General features: G+C 42.5%; 1 protein-coding gene across 2 annotated transcripts in view; it reads left to right on the plus strand.

The window, feature by feature from the left end:
- Positions 1–17,539, plus strand: part of fam49bb (family with sequence similarity 49 member Bb) — a 32,130-nt gene that overhangs the window by 2,343 nt on the left and 12,248 nt on the right. Inside the window, exons 2-6 of one of the 2 annotated variants that reach the window (XM_079660986.1) lie at positions 482–505; positions 5,897–5,981; positions 14,590–14,667; positions 15,743–15,864; positions 16,966–17,071. In XM_079660986.1, the coding sequence (XP_079517112.1) occupies positions 14,595–14,667; positions 15,743–15,864; positions 16,966–17,071 (301 nt within the window). In that variant the 5' untranslated portion in view covers positions 482–505; positions 5,897–5,981; positions 14,590–14,594. The remainder of the gene's footprint in view (positions 1–481; positions 506–5,896; positions 5,982–14,589; positions 14,668–15,742; positions 15,865–16,965; positions 17,072–17,539) is intronic. The other variant, XM_079660985.1, reaches the window with a different exon arrangement.

Raw genomic sequence — 17,539 nt, forward strand, 5'->3', positions numbered from 1 at the left:
CCACCTGTCCTCCCATTGACCTTTAAGGCAGATCTGCTCAGACGTTTTCATTTCAAACTCCTACAAACACACTCATTTTAGAGGAAAGGTTGTTTTCTGTCGTTAAGCTGTACATTTATTTGGGTAACAGTATTGGGAGTGCTTTACAATAGAAATATTTAGACATTCTCTAATTAGGAATAACTTATTGACCTCACTGGAATGTCACACAGTCGCCAAGGGGTCCAGACCCCTCTTTGCAACCCACTCCCGTGAACACACCCAGTGTCACGGAGCCGCCGGCCTCAGGTTGGGTTACTGCAGTTATTCTCGGTATGAGGCTCACTGTAGTCCTGCTGACAGTCACAGTATTTATTGTATTTCCGGCAGCAAGTTGCTCCACTGATGCTAAACGTCTCCTCTAGTCATTGTTTTAACAGCTAATGTGTTTGGTTAAACTGTATTGTTGTGACATTTCTGCATCTGTTTATGTCCTCTACAGTGGTGGAAGACGTTAATACTTCTCGTACGTACTATCTGCTGCATGCTGCCTTTTGTCTTTAAATATGTGAATTCACCAGGGTGAAATGTATTATTGAGCCACTTGAGCTCCTACTTTACTTTTGCATGTTGTTTTTGTGATTTATGCTTGGAAGACAATAACATGAGCACTTGTGCAACGTGTTGTGATGTTGTGAATATAACCACCGTTGAACCAACACGTCTCTAACACAACATTTTATGATTTAGAAATCTGTTTGCATCATATTGTTAGTACCCACACCCCTGTATTGCACACTCACTTCAGGCAGCATGCTGGGCCAGGCTGTCTTTATGCAGATAGAGCTGTATTGATCCCTCGCTGTGGCGTAATGCTGTTTGTTCAGTTATTCGGATTAACTTCCTCCTAAGTATTTCAGTCTGTTCAGCATTCTGCTCTAACACCATTACCATGACACGGCTTAATGCTGGGGAGAAGGTGACTGAGGCATCGTTTAATTTCGAAAAACACTTTCAATTAGTTTTTAAAGGTTTGAAATGAAAGAACATAGTTGAATAGGCACTTGCCTCGCAGCTACAGTGCAGTGGAAAGTGTGCCTAACTAGATTTTTGCTGTAGACTATAATCTAATTTGCCTCTCTTCCATTGCTCTTGCATGCCTGCTCTTGTTCATAAGCAGATCATAGCCGAAGTGATGACATGCATGAATCACTCAGTAGGAAAGGCTGACTGTGTGCCCCCACCCCCTGGATGTAGGCTGCTTGTTTCAGCTGAATTATTAATATAAAGAGAGCATATCACAATGTATTGATTTCAATTTGAGCCTACTTTAAAAGTTGTATCTAGTTTAGATGACTGGATGTGTTTTTCAGTCAATCCCCAAACAGCTTATTTAATGTTTGTTGGTTAACAGGTCATGCTCACTGTTTGCTGTTAAATTAGCAGAGAAAGATTGTGCAGAGCAGTGGAGGTCCTCGCTGTGGTGGGTTTGTGTTTGCAGCCTTTGGCGGTGGCAACTAATATACTTTTGATGTGTGTCTCTGATGTATTATGAGTCAATGTGTGTGCCAGTTTCAGATCTGCTGTGCTGGTAGACTCGAGCATTCCTCTGAACCGCCTCACTTCCGCGCTGTGATGTTGGCTTTATCTGAAGCCCTAAGCATGCACAGTATTAGAAGAGAGAAAGTATCTGTTTTGTTTTTTTATTCTTCTTCTCGCAGGCATTCCATTCAAATACCTCCAACAGGATGCTTTCATTTGTCACTCCCTGTAATACGCAGCATCTTGAGAGTAAATATGGCACAAAAGTAAAGTGGACCTTGAATAGAAAGTCTCAACATAATGCTATGAATAACCCACTCGGAGAGAAAAGGCTGTCACTGTGTGACCCTACCCCCACACCTTTCACACATGCACAGAAAACCCCTCCAGTCTCAGATCTACAGCAGAGAAAGCAGACTGTTGGAGATTTTCCTCCACTCTCCTGCTGTAATATTTAAAACTTATGATTTTACCAAAAAATAAAAACATGGTGATGATCTTTTTATTGTATGTGAAAGCAGGCGGGCATGAGATCCTCGTGTGGCCGCCTACGTTACGGTGGACACACATAGCAGGGTGTCGCCACAGATGGTGGATCAGCATGCTACAAATTCTGATTTTGCAGGAAACTGTTGCCGTGCTGCCCCCGCACCAAACCCCCCATGGTGTTAAACTGTCAAATACTCCAAACCTGTCTTACTTTTAACCCTTCATTTGTGGATATGTTTATTCATATTAAGAATATGGAAAGGTTGTATGAAAGTATTTCACTTTAGCAACAAGGAGCAATTTTATATTGTGATGTATTTCATAGTGATAGATTATTTGTGTTATCATTATAACATTGCAAATATACACTTACATGTTATATACATTACATAAGGCCCATTTATTTTAATTCTTATAGTTTAGAAAACAAATGGGTGGTTATTTTAAGTATTTATTCACATTACAAATGCATTATTGAAGCATTTTGACACTAGCCTAGCATGTGTAAACCAGTTTATAATCTTCAACAGGTCATTTGTTCTGACATTTCAGTCCGAGGATCTCCACTTCATGTAACTGATCTGTGGGGGGTTCTTCCTAATGAAGCTCCGTGGGCTTCAGTAACTCTGTTGTAGGGACAGGGGAATACAAGTTGTCATGGCAACTCGAGTTGTAATGGAAGTTTTATTCAGTGGTGTTGAAACACTGCGAGGACTGATTTATATCCCAGTGTCACTTCCTTTTAGTTTGGTGTCTCTCTTAAAAGGCGACAGGCGGAAGCTTCTCTACTGTACAGTGAAGACTACATTGAAACCAAAACAGGAGGGAAAAAAACCCACAGAAATCAAAACGATGCACGTTTAAAATAACATAAATTCAAAAGACAGAACATTCAATCTACATTTTGTCATGGACATTTTTCTAGTAGCATGTATGATCATTTGTGATATTAGCAAAGTTGAGCAGCCCTTCTTTTGATAGTATAATGAACTTTACACCCTGTGGCCAATTTACCAAGTACACCTCATTGTGTTTATGGCCCTGCAATAAATCCAACATGACTTATTATTAACTTCATGACCATTATGCAGGGTGTAGTTTTTCTGCTGGTGTTTTCCAAGATTTCCTCCACCCCATTTACACCAATGAGGATAGACTCTATAAAGTGCTGATGAGTGTACATGTGTATGTGGGTGACAAATGGACATGCTCCACATACAGCGTCCATTGATTACCTCAGTGGCCTGCTTCATATCCAGATTCTGCACATGTCTGTATCTCACACAGTTTACAGCAGGTCCACACATGTTGGCCCACATGTATTGACCCTTTCATGTGGCGGAGAGTCTATTAAAACCAAACAAATGTGCTTGGCATGTTGTCTTATGCTGCTAACAAACTGAAGATGCAAGAGCACGGATTCAAATGTGTCTCTGCCACTTCTTCCTCTTTTTTAAAAGCACTCTTGCAGCCTTATGAAACTGTTCTTGTACACCAAACTTTCAAATCCTACTGTTCAAGTCTCTGGAAATGACAAATGAAAACAAGGAAATCAATCTTTGGAACAGTGTGAAGTTTGTGCGTGGTTCAGAGGGAAATACACCGAGCAGCGTTTGTGTTATTGCCTCTGATCCTGTGGGAATAAAGCCATATCAGAGCAGTTGTGCCGGTAAGCATGCTGAGAGCAGTTGTTTGATTATAAGGATATTGAATTTCTACACCCTTAACCTGCCGTTCCCTCTCACTGTCCTTATTTAAATGACTTCTTTCAAGTTTTTGTTAAGAAAAAGAGTCATCATGTGACTAGTTGATGCCTCCGGGCTAATGGAAACAAAACACTGACCACCCTCAGAACACTGGTTAACTGGGCAATAGTTGTTCCTTTGCATGTCATTGAAGGGACACGCTCACACTCAGTGCCACTTCAGTATGATCTCATCATGTGGGTCTTTTCCCACAAGAGGTGAATGATGGTATTCTTATAAACGGAGAAACCACAAACCTAAAGGGAATAATGATAATGAATGGAACAGTAGTGATTTTGGTGCGTCATTTGCAACAGTCTTTCCAATTTAAATAAAGATTCTGGAAAAGAGTTATACACGGTATTTTCCTCACTGCTATTAAAATGGAGAGCTACAAATCAACATATTAGCATTCTGACGTTAGCATGTAGCTCACAGTGCAGCCTCACAGTCGCTAATATGGCTTTAAACTCATGTTTTAATTCATAACTTATATATTGTTATATTTACTTTTCTCAATTACTATTTTAAAAGGTATTCAATAGAGTCTTCTCTTTTCAATATGAAAAGCGCCCTGCTGAGATTGACACATATAAATGACATTATGTCCATCTTTTTGTATGCTCTACATCAGGAACATTCTCTAAATAAATAAAATAGTGATGTAAATAAATACCCTTTCAGAATTGGTACCAAAACTCGTACTGCTACGGAAAAAATCCAAATGATATCCATTTAATTGTCTTTTTCGGTAACAAGATAATGATTAATTAGTTAACTGATGGCTCCATGGTTCTTAAGATATCTTGTGGCTGTGAATGTTGTAATTCCATTGAGAAACATACCATCATTTCCTGTTTCCTCAAATACTAAAGTGCTGCTCCACAGCACTGTAAGCCCGTTCACCTCATGTGCTCATTCAAGGAATGATTTGGCCTTATGTTGTGGCCCCCAGCTGTAATCATGATGCATAGCTAACTCCCATGATACCCTGCCACAGATGTCACCCAGAATGTCCCCCTGTGACATGTCAGCTGTGGTGGATTAGGAGTAAGTCGCCGTCAGTTTGCATGAAGGGATCAGAAGGAACACTGTTACACCGTCTTTCTTTTTTATTCTAGCATCCAGTCCTTTCCTGCTTTTACTTTTGTTTCTTTTGCCCTTCTCACAGTGTCGTGTTCGATCACATTTGTGTCACCAACCGTTTCCCCCACAGCGTTCTTGTGAGTTTGAAGTTTCAGGGTTTGAAGTCGGATCACATTCATGCAACACTGCCTCCATTCCCATGCTTTTGTCTGGCTAAGAGAGAAGTGTCCTGGTGCTAATGGTGTCTCTGAGCCTGTCCTCTCAACCAGGGCTTTTTCAGATAACCTCTGATTGCCTTCTTTCACAAAATGTGACCCGATAAAGTCAATTGTGTGGTAGAGGTCTTACAGGGAGCCTTTCAGAAAACCTGAAGTGAATCAGAGGAAGTGTTACACAATAGGAAGTGGTGGGTTTTTTCATGTGCGTCTTTTTGTTCCATGTTCTATGATAACTCTGCAAATAGCCCATGTTTCAGATGGGAGGTAGGACATAATCAACCTGTTATTACATGCTTAACATGATACCTGCAGCTCTACTGCTAACTACCCCTTTCTGCCTGATATTACTGTCTTATCATCTATTTCAATAGGAAACTTGTCGTAATAGGGCATGAATGGTATTACACAAAGGGTTTTGTCAGTTGTGTATTTTCTTCCACTGTTAACCACAAAAGCAAGCAGTTTTTCATAAACATCCGACAAACAAGGAAATGAAAACATTTGGTGATTTCATTTTTTTTGAATCTGTGTTTTTAAAAGGTTCTCTAGTGTGTGTGTGTGTGTGTGTGTGTGTGTGTGTGTGTGTGTGTGTGTGTGTGTGTGTGTGTGTGTGTGTGTGTGTGTGTGTGTGTGTGTGTGTGTGTGTGTGTGTGTGTGTGTGTGTGTGTGTGTGTGTGTGTGTGTGTGTGTGTGTGTGTGTGTGTGTGTGTGTGTGTGTGTGTGTGTGTGTGTGTGTGTGTGTGTGTGTGTGTGTGTGTGTGTGTGTGTAACCCTAGACTGTTTTATATTTCTTAAGCATTAGGATTTACATTTTGTATCCTTTGACACGTGTTTCAGAGGCTGACCTCTGGTGCTGGACTGTGACCCCGGGGCCACCTGCCAGGCCGGGCTCCTGACTGACAGTCTCACAGCTCCACTGCTGGTAAGTCCTCCAACCACGTCGCACTTGTTAAGATTGATGCTTGTTTTCAAAGGATTTATTAACTTTTTTCTGAAGTCACAATGTAAAGAAATGGTTGGAAATATCCCACATCTGAACATCTCTGATTTATTGTACTGTATGACAAATAGAAGTAGTATATCCTCACAGCTCAGATGCTACTACTAGCTAATTATTAAAGGATCATTAAATCCATAAGTTAAAATGGATGCGGACTTAGTGTTTTTGCTCATCAGCTAATTGACTAATTGTTTGAAATCTAGATGTCCCAAAGCAAGACTGACATCTTTATTTGTATGATAGTATAAGATACGGAGACATTTCCAAAGCAACAAATAACATATAAAATGTCAACATGGACAAGTTAGCAGTGGTGTAAAGTAACTAAGTACATTTACTCAAGTAATATACTTAAGTATATCTTTGTGATACTTTTACTTTACTTGAGCATTTCCATTTTCTGCTACTTTTGATTTCTACTCCACTACATTTCTGAGGGAAATATTGTACTTTTACTGCACTTTTGTGTGTTTATACGTTATATATTTACTATTTATTTTCTCAGTACTTTCCAAAATCTGCTCCATATTGACAAATTACTACATCCAAAAAACTCTTACGTATTTTCTAATGAGAAAAACAAAATTATTTAATATTTTATAATAGGGCTGCTCAATTAATCGTATTTTAATCGCGATTACGATTATGGCTTGCAACGATTACGAAAAACAACGTAATCGAAATAAAACGATTATTTTTTTTTTTTTTTGGTTTTTCAGTTGAGTTATACTTAAAGTTCAGGGTAATCAACTGTTAAAAAAATACTGTTCAATTTTTTTTTTCTCCAATAAATGGATGTTTTCAAAGTCAATGAATAATCGCATTTAATAACCGCAATTACAATTATTGACCCAAATAATCGAGACTATGATTTTTGCCATAATCGAGCAGCCCTATTTTATAACGATACAACACTTTTGTAGTACTTTTAATTTTGATACATGATTTTTCTCTAGTGGAGCATTTTTAGGCTGGGATATTAGTACTTTTACTTAAGTAAGGGATCTGAGTTATTTTTCCACCACTGCAATGCTAATATTGTGTTATTGTGTAGGAATATTTCCATATGTTCCGCCTTCACTTTCTGCTCCAGATTGCCATCTTTATATTTGCTGTTATTTGTTTACATGTCCATTATCTATTCAAGAACAGAACCCGTATCTGATTCTTATTTGAATAGACGGTAATGGTTGGAAGAACAGACTACTAGTCTACAGCAAGTCTGTTTGTGCACCTGCATTTCTGCCGTTATGAGTCAGTTACGGAAATATCCAAATACTTTTTTTTTGGTGATTTAGTCAGATATGAGACTGACTTGGAAAATAGATACACTTCAATTTGGTTTGAGTGGAAACATATCAGCAGGACACGGGTGGCTAGAGTTTAAATGTAAAATAACAATGCTTGTAATTTAATTTGCAATCATCAGCTTATCAAAAGTTTAAACTTGATACATAATGATGTATTACTAGCTGTATTACAAAGTAGACAGTCGTTATATAAGAGCACCTGTAGTTTACCTATTCGAAGTCTTAATGCGTTGTGCTGTGGGTGTATGTGTAATGCATGCTCAGGAAATGAAGTGCATTGTGGGCCATAAAAAGGAGTTGAGTAATGTAGGTGCTCCCAGCTTCCTGCCCTGCAAGGCTGAGTGTTTATGTAACTACAGGGGAAGGGTCACTGCTCACACGACTCACTCTAACATGAGGCTTACTGCACAATGCCTTTGTTTTATTTATTTCTATCAGGGATTTCCTTTCCTCCTCTCCATTTTTTTCCTCTGTTTGTTTTTCTTCACCTCATCATTTTTCTCGCTGCTTGCACGTCTGCCCATCCCCCTTTGTATTTTTCCTCCGCGTCTCCTTGGAGATTGTTACCATGCCAAACAATCATCACTCGATTGGCTAAGCTCCGGTGCTGGAATGCTGTGGAGTTTTTGACAGCTAAGCCTCAGGTGGTTGGTTCATATATAGGATCACTAAATCAGTGTGTCCCCTTGAAAGGTGTTTGTGTCGAGGCTAATGTAGAGCTGCAGTAGTGGCCTAGCAAGATGTAAGCCATTCACTTAAATAGCCTGAATGGCCAGCTATTTTGGTTAGCATGCAGCACACAACCCCGTGGCAGTACAGGGGAGCAGGAGACGTGTTGCATTATGAATGGAGAATGGGGCTGAGTTAATGCAGCAGGCCAGGTTTTGTGTGAATACATACAGGGTGGATTAGCCTCGCTAAGCCAGGGGGAGGTGTGCTAAAGTAGCCTGAGGTGAAGCTTTTCTTGCCTCACTAGTGCTTTGATCATAATTGGGTCAATACTGCCCCCAGATGGTGAAGCCTAGTACTGTTATACTTGTGTAGATGGTGGCTAATGCAAGGGAAATATAGACTTTTCTAAGGATAATGTCTTTATAACAAGGGATTTCCCATTTTACCATAGCAAAGGATGTATTTTTAGCCTATTGAATCAATTTAGAAGGCGTGCTTATATATCAGTTGCTGCAATCTTGACTCAGCATATGGAACACGCTCCGGCCCCTCTCGACCTCACCCGCTAACCAGGTAATTTGAGATGATATGTCTGAGAGGGTGTAATATGTAGAGTGTCTTGTTATATCAGCTAAAAGCTCCCAGCTTCTCCTCACCCATCTATTATTAATGCCACTGAAGGCCTCACACTTTATCACTTCCTGCCTGGGTTCCCTTAAGGAGTGCGCCGGGCTGCAGTCATTTATCTGCAGACGTACGCGTTGGAAAGTCTTAACGTTTACATTAAGTCTGCAGAAAATGACATTTTAATTGTATGTTTTTCACCCTGAAATAGCTGCATGTGAACACTAGATGGTGCTCTCACATTAGACACCAGTGCTGCTTCTAGTCCACAATAACATGCCGTCCTGAGTTAGAAATACATTTTATTTGCTACAATTTACTCTAAAATTCTGTACTAGGTTATGATTCTCCACAAAGTGATGTCACTGTAACTACGGTCACTTGTCGTGGGCATTTTGACATTTTAGCAGAAGCATTGACGATGCTGGCCTATGATGGCAACAATGCTTGGGAGTGGTCTTCCCCTCCGTTCACTCTGTGTGCATACCATATACAGTCTATGGTGCATACATGTTTGTGTCCTCCAGATGGCACTCCTCCCTCACTGGATGAACATGTTGGTCCTCTTCGATCTGACACTCATCATCCATCCAAAAAAACCCTCAAATGTGCCCCACCCAAAATCCTGTTAGGGTAATATTCTGCAGTAAACAAAAGAAGTGATGCTCCACTGTATTTCTTCAAATTAAATTAGGCTTACATTTTGGCTCAAAAACTACTAATGTGAGACCTTATTCTCAGCGAATGCTCCTTCTTAATTCTCATTTTGTGTGTTGACATAGTGACATCGGTGAGTCAGTCAGAAGGTCAGTAGTGTAATGATGGTTTGGGGGCTGTTTTAGCAGAAGAATGGGTTTAGGAGGCAGCCGCCCCAGGGGAAGTGCTTACTTTGACTGACTACTTTGAGTCAATATGCCCTCCTTTTAATGATTTCCTTAACTAGGAAGGAATCTGAGGACTTTCAAGGGCAGGGTGGGGTGGTCTCCCTTCTGAGGCAGATGTTCAGCGGATGGAGCGGAAAGTCAAAGTGGCAGATTTGGGGAAGAGTTCATACAAACACCATGGACTGGTTTTACATCTCTTTAGGACTCTTTAGAAAATATATCTAGCCTTTTTTGGCAACATCTTCACTTGATCATTAAAGACCCCTGTGGTGTTGGTTTTAAAGCCCTACTTGCTTTTCCCCCAGTTAAATTCATCGATCTGTAATTAGCATCAGTCGGGGCTGTCAGCATCTGTCTGTGTTATTGATGGTATAAAGTGTTGTATAGCTGTGACTGAAGAGCGCCGCTCAAAGCCTCTTCATAGAGCTCCGTTTCAATGGAGACAGCGTTTTAGCTGACTCTTGTGTATGTGCCTGTTGCCATGGTTTCCAACTTTCATCAGGTGCCGTCCAAAGAGAAGGGGGGGCTAAGCCGGGGATGAGGCGCTGCCACTTTCATCCTCCTCTTGATGTGCTTCTCCGGACAAACTGCCGGTTGCCTGCGCTCATTTCCATTTGTGCTGATCGGGTTCATTGCGGCCGCGGTGATTTGATACAGGAGGTTTTTTTAGGCGGGGAATATTTGTAGCTGCGGTTGCTGTAGTAACACAAGACAGCTGATGTCACCTCATGTATCCCAGTCAGTTGTAATGATTTTGAAAGGGTTGTTTTGATTTGCCTGAATCTGGGTGAGGGGGGCATTAGCTGATGTTGACAATACAGAGGCGTGGCTACGAGGTATTGGAGCTCACCCCCATAAACAAACAAATGGCACCCCCCCCCACCACGTTCTTCTTTCCTCATCGCCATGTGCCCCTTAAGCCATGTATAGTCAGCTGGGTAGGATTGGCAGGAGATGGTCCTGGGTAAGGAGATGTTGAGTAGGGGGGAAGATGGGTGGGGGGGACGCATGCCAGCCCCATTTTGGGAATTGCCCCCCCCCCCCCCGTTTTCTGCCTGTCGAGTCGGGCGAGTGTCAGCGAGCTCCGCCGGGTCCGGGTCTGGCCGAGTGGGCTAATGCGATGTGGCGTGTCACCCTGGGAATCTAGGTCAAGTTTAAAGCTGCCTATTGCTGCAGTGTGACGCTTCGCAGACCCCTCCCCTTCCACAAATACAATAATATTCAGCACACAACCTTACCTTACATCCTTTTATTTATTTGAAAAAAAATCTTCAAACATGAGTGTTTTTTTTCTTTCTAGACCCACATAGTCTCAGACATAAACACACACCCTGCTGCGTCTCCCCCTCCCCCCCTCCACACCCCAGGCTGCCTCTCCATGGCGGTGCGCACGTGACGCTCGGCACTCTGTCTGCGCCTCGTAGGGGAGGGCGTTGTTTTTCCCTCAATAGTAAAGCAGCGTGGCACGTGGACCCTCATGCTGCAGACGAGTAGTGGAATGTCAGCACTATCCTTCCCTCACATTAGCCAGCCATCAGCCCCCGAGCCATGTTTGTAGGACGCTGCCGCAGTGCTCAGTTTCAGCTGTGTCCTGCTTCTCTGTGTGCATATTAAAGGGGGAGGGGGGGGAAGAGAGGGAGAGAGAAAGGGCACAGGGATGGGAGATGTTAAAAGGCGGTGCCATCCAGAGGTCAGGCTGCTGCATGGGCGTGGCACCAATTTCTTTACCAAAATAAACTCCAACCTTTTTTTGCGCACTCTGCAAATATTTGTGATGTTGATATTTTTGCAAGAATAAATCCAACATTTTGTTATTTACATTTGTAGTTGAAATAAAGAGGCAAAATATGTCATTGCATTCATCTGCAATGGTAAATATAGTTTTTTAAGTATACTTTTTTTTAAAGAATTCCTGATAATGTTTGAATTTGCTGAGGTGCACAAAAAATCAAATCACATTAAGTCACTAAGTAGTGGGATTTAAGTATGGCTCCACGTCTCTATTTGACTTCACCACTCAACTAATCCGCTCTTTTTTGCGCATTACCTCATCTGTATTAATATATTCATGTGCTTTCAAGTCCTACTACTACTACTACTGTACTCACTCCTCTCGTTTCTGATTGGCTGCTGCAATGTTTTCAATGGTACCAAATTTTTTTTTGACTCCATGGATACAGCGAGCTGTTGGGTAGATCCACTCAGCCAATAGGAGAGCTGCGCGGGCTCTTGCTTGTCAGATTCTGCCCCTGGCCTTAGAAGCAGCCCTCCCTCCCTTGCTGGGAGCACGCGATGGCTCGGTGGGGGGTTCAAAACAACAACAAGGCTGTCATCTGGCTTTCCGTGGGGGCCTTAGACATGCCAGCACTACTGGGTACTACTACAGCCACTGAGGGAGGGGGGGGCAATTCCCTAATCTCTCTCTGATACATGCAGCCAGCCCCTCACTTCTCTCTTACTACGCTATCACTAAGCAACCAGTTACTAACACGTCATGTTTTGAAAGGATCTTAAAAGGGAGTGTTGTCATCATCAAAATGAGAAGCAAAGTTTATGACTTCTAAAAAACAATTCTCAGAAGGGAAGTTGTAGAGAAGGAGCAGTCAAATGCACAATATTTGAACATTCTCTGGACTTTAAACCACACAAACCCCCGTCCTTGAAATGACCTCATTTCGTCAACATGAGGGAGCAGCGCGGGACTGCGAGGCTGCCAGCGCCTACTACGAAGTGCTCGGGTCCTGGCAGCGCTGGCAGGCAGCTGGTCGGCCCGCCCCGGTCTAAGAGCGGCTGAAAGGTGGCAGCAGAGGACCATTGGGCAGTGCCCACATCCTCCAGCAGGGTTAGGTCGGAGACAGCGCTCACCCCTTCTCAGGCTGCATCAGGTGCGCTGGCACATTCAGACATTCAGGTCGCATTAGTGAAGGGTACGAAGACGAGGCAGGACAAGGCATGTGGGTCTCTGCAGGTGGTCACTGGCTCGGCTGAGTGACACACAGTTGTGATGGCGGCCTTCGAAGTAGAAAGAAGCTTTCATGGAGTAATAATAACTTTATTTATATAGCACTTTTCCAAAAAATGTCACAAAGTGCTTGACATGGATTAAGAACAGGCTGTTAAGGCACCCACCCAGTAAAACATAGAGCATTTCATAAATAGCAGCAGTAATGCAAGAAAAAGAAAACAAATGGATGTCGAGTAAAACAGAGTGGTGTCATCATTAGTTAGAGTAAATGAGAAACTAAAGTTAAATGCTCATCTAATATTTCTATTTCAACATTTTAGTACCAGAATAGGAGTTAGAAATATTCCTGAATCTAACTGCTATTATTGTTATTAATCAATCTAAAGATACAACATTCAATGTATTAATTAGCCAATTTCCCTCTTTAAATATCTGGTTCAATACGAAATAATTTCCCACACCCAATGATATTCTCTTTAGAGCTAAGAAAACTAGGAAATATTAACATGCAAATGACTGTAGCATTGCAGTACCAGTGAAGTTTGGGCCTTTTCTGTTAAAAAATGACTTGGAGATGAATCCATCCTCAGAATAGTTGAAGATGAATCTTTTGTCCTTAAATTCATGTTTTATCTCGGTTCAGAAATCCATTTAGGTTTTATTCAGAGTCACCGTGAGACAGAGCGAACTTGAGGAGGCATTAACATGTCACAGATGTTGCCTGCTCCTCTAACATCTATTAATAAACGTGTCGATGCAGTACCTGGTTACATGGAAGAGGACTTGACAAAATCATTGTGTACTTAGACTCAACAGTGTAGAAAATGTCCATGTGTAACTAATACTGTCTGTTAGAGTAAGGACCCATTGCTACGTTTTTATCAAGACATGTCACCCTCCACCTCACCCCCTGATGGTGCATCTCATGCATTTTAAAAGCCCTCCATCTAACCCTGCTGAGTGCGTACTTTGCTCTGCCGCAGCACCTCCCTGTCTCACAGCATTACCTGTGTCGGCATGACTTACCCTGTCACCACCGAGCCCCTTACTCAAGTCACTCTTCACCTGTCACTCATCTCAAATGACATCTGCCTGCCAAAGTTTAACCCCGTCATTATTCTGCATGGACCCACCTTCCGCCCCCTCTCAGTGTACAGCCTGTCCGTCACCAAGGGTTAAACCCATCTCCCCTGACGGAGCCCGGCGAGGTTTCTCTCTCCGAACTGCTACAGGCCCCACCCGTCATACGTCTGTTGACCTTAGGGTCTGAGAATGATCGGCTCAGTAAGGCTGTCACCCCCACCACCGCCGAGGTGTATTTTGAATTAGAGGCATGAAAGGTATCGATGTGATGTTGAAGTCACAGCATTTCTGCTAAATCTCACACACACAGGCAATGAGTCAGTATTTATTTTATCTTTATGATTAATAATTGAATGCAGTTGTATTCATTTAAACGTTGAGTTAAATGTTTTCTGACCTGACGCATAGAACAGTGCTCTTGCAGTAAACACTAAATCACTGAGCCACATATGCTGAATGCGCTTGTGTTACTAAGGCGTGTTAAATATTGATGTCATGTGTCTGCTCCTATGACAACACACTGCATCGCATTGCACGACTTCTGATTCTAAAGGTTTTAAGTGGTACTCGTATACAAGCTTCATAAACAGGTCATCTTACGTTCCCGCATGACAACTTGCTTTACATAAGTTTGTTGTAATGTCCCGCAAACAAATACTTCCCTGTCTGATTGAATGTGATTTCCCTACTTGTAAAGAGGGATTACTTTGCATACAACTGCCTGTAAATGCTCATGATAGCTGGGAAAATGTGGCAAGAATGTGGACAACATTTATTTTTGGGTTTGACATCTGGTTTGGCAACACCCTGGCACAGGAAGCACACACGGGAGGGGGGGAGCGCTGATGAGCAGTGGGCTCATCTGGGGGCACCAGCGCAGCGATGCAGAGCAGGAGTCAGGGATACAGGACTGTTTCACCACCTGCTCTCCCCCCCCCCCCTCCCCTCCCCACATTCCTCAGATACCAATGCTCTCCTTTCTCCCTCCACAGGTAACATGGGGAACCTACTGAAAGTTTTGACGTGCACAGATCTGGAACAGGAGCCCAATTTCTTCCTCGATTTTGAAAGTGAGTGTCTTTTCCCAAGCAATGGCTCCCCCCATGCTGATATCGATCACATGAATATCTTACCATAGCATTATCAACTCTGATACTCTTCAGTCTTCTCCCCCCCCCTCCCCCCCCCCCCCCCACTTATCTTCAACACTGTGTTCTTCCCAGCGGCAAATCTAGAGCTTCTGCACTTTCCCATCAACCTGCCTCCTCCATGCTGGATTGTGCTCAGAATATCAATCAGGGCAGAGTAGCAGCAGAGCCCCTTCCTCAAATGTGAAGCAGTGAAGTTCAGCTGCTGCGTAGCCTAAGGCCCCTCAGCATGGCTTGATCCTGAGCTGTAGTATTCTCACACTTGGCAAACCCAGAGACTCAGTCATACCTTCAGAGAAAAACAATGCCTCCTCCAGCTCACACTGTTACTAGGAGATTTCATAGAAAAATACCATTACAACTATCATCCATTTAATCAACCAAATGATCAATAATTGATTTGTATTTCAGACAGCGTTACGCCCTGACATCAGAGGCAAGGTTCAAACCAAACATATCAATTATAGATTTTAAATGAATAAGTAATGATGAACTACAATGCAGAAAAGAAAATACCATATGAAGTAGAGAGACTATACTGTAGCTGTCGATGTGAGCTGTGTTTCAGGTTATTTTTGATTCTGCAGAGGAGCAGGAGTTTACAGACATCACACTTGGCAAGGTGTTCTTGCTTCAGGTGGTGGAAAAGGTTCATAGTGTTCTTTTTTGCCACTTCTCTCAGAACAAGATTTAAAAAAAACTCTGCAGCTGAACCACCTCTTCACCCAGAGTAGTTTGGAAAAGACTGTTCATATAACCCTTTCATTGTCTTCTCTTATCTTTCTCCATTTTCCTCCTCTTAGCCAGAAAAGTAGGTGGTGATAAAACTAAGCACTGGAAAGATGAGATTATTTCAGTGAACTGCCATTTGCATATAGAAAGTATTAGACTTTCTAACATATCAGAACATTTGAGATGTTTTCTAGAGCTGCCTGGTATGAATCTGAATCTGGGTCAATACTAACCCTCTCGCCTTTCTTGTTGTTTCCCTTTGCAGATGCACAGCCCACAGATGCAGAGCGAGAGGTGTGGGAGCAGGTGGACGTGGTGCTGAAGGACGCCAAGGGGATCCTGGACGAGCTGCAGGCCTACAAAGGGGCGGGGCAGGAGATCAGAGAGGTGATACAAATGTCCAAAACGCACGGAAGAGATGCTGCATTAGTTCATCGGAGCACTTTAAGGGCCTTTTTATTTAGAGCTCAAGGGGAGTGTAGCTGTTTCCAGGTTTCTGCTCAATATTTTGCAGCACGTTCCATTGGTTAAGATGTGTTCTTTTGTCCACGTCGCCCTCTAAGTTAGAAACATTGAATTCCACAACGTTAAAATTGTCATTGGCTCCACTAAGACAATAATAAGAAACAGCGAAAACATTGAGAGGTCTTGGAGTTTAGTCGTATACAATCAAATACGGTTTAGTAGGCTTAATGTTACAATGTACAAGTTCTGCCAACGGAAGTAGAACATGCAAATTCAAAAAGGTGGGCTGAGGTGGTTGCTGTCTTTACTGTTTTTATAAAAATGTGTAAACAAACATTGCAACATGCTGACGTCTTGCCTCAGTCGGTTTGTAAACCTTGGCCTATTAATGAAATCATGTGCAAGAGACATTTTATATTACAAAAGTATTTGCATCCAACAGACCTGGAGTGACAACAACAGTGATGTTGTGACTACAGGTGCATTTGAATTCCTTCTGTAGCCTCATGAATCTGCAGATTATGAACCTTCATGGCAAGCAGCCTTTGTATCCATCTCCCTTTTTCTCAGAGACTGACCTTTTCCCTTTTTAACGGAATTTCCGATAACGTCATAAGAATTATGATGGTCACTCAGTTTGACAAAAATCAATAAGGCAGAACCTGCAGCAAGAAAACTGCTGTCAACATCTCTGGAAATGCAACTCTAGCACTGACAGTTTGGTCAGATATTCAGGTGTGTTGTGCTAATGGCTACTATAGCCCTGAGCTGCTTCGCTCAAAAGGTTAGAAGTGGGCTACACAGGTCTGGAAAAACTCAGTCTCTCTTACTCTCTACTTCATTTTCAGACCAATAGTCTTAAGATCCACCTGACGTTGACTGAATCACTTGAGGAAATTGTGCATATAGTGCTACTCATTAATACATTTGAAGAGATCAGCATCCCTACACCAGTAATGGGGCCTTGTTTTGTCCAACAGTTCAGATTTAGACTAACAGTCCTCTTGATGTTTGTATTTCCAGGCAATCCAGAATCCAAACGATGAGAGGTTACAGGAGCAGGCGTGGGCGGCTGTGGTTCCTCTGGTGGGCCGACTGAAGAAGTTCTATGAGTTCTCCCAGAGATTAGGTACGTACCTTACTGCTCTGTGTCTACAGGAGCATTTAGTAAGTAGGCCAGGAAATCAGTGGTCCTCAAACTTGAGAAGCTCAGGTGTCCTGTGAGATTTCATTTCAACGTCACACCTGCACTGCAGAATCCCTAAGTGCAATCATTTAAGTGGTCCACAGTTTTAGCGCCATCTATCATTTTAAGCACCAGGTGTGATGCCATTAAGGACGAAAGCAGACGTCCTTTATCCTGCGCCGCCACATCCACAGAGCCTCCATACATGACCCTAATTGTCTGCATGTGCATCTGCAATATTGACTGCTGAGCTGCAAAAGTCCAGACATGTGACACACACGCATAACGTACACCCCAGCCTTATGTAAACATGCTTTTAAAACCCCCCACGGTTGGTGTTTCTCAACATGCTGCTTGCGCTGCACTGTGCACTGACCTCTGTGTGGGATGGGGCTATAGGTTGTTTAATTG

Source organism: Notothenia rossii, assembly GCF_949606895.1.
Source record: "Notothenia rossii genome assembly, chromosome: 12".
Classification (NCBI taxonomy): domain Eukaryota; kingdom Metazoa; phylum Chordata; class Actinopteri; order Perciformes; family Nototheniidae; genus Notothenia; species Notothenia rossii.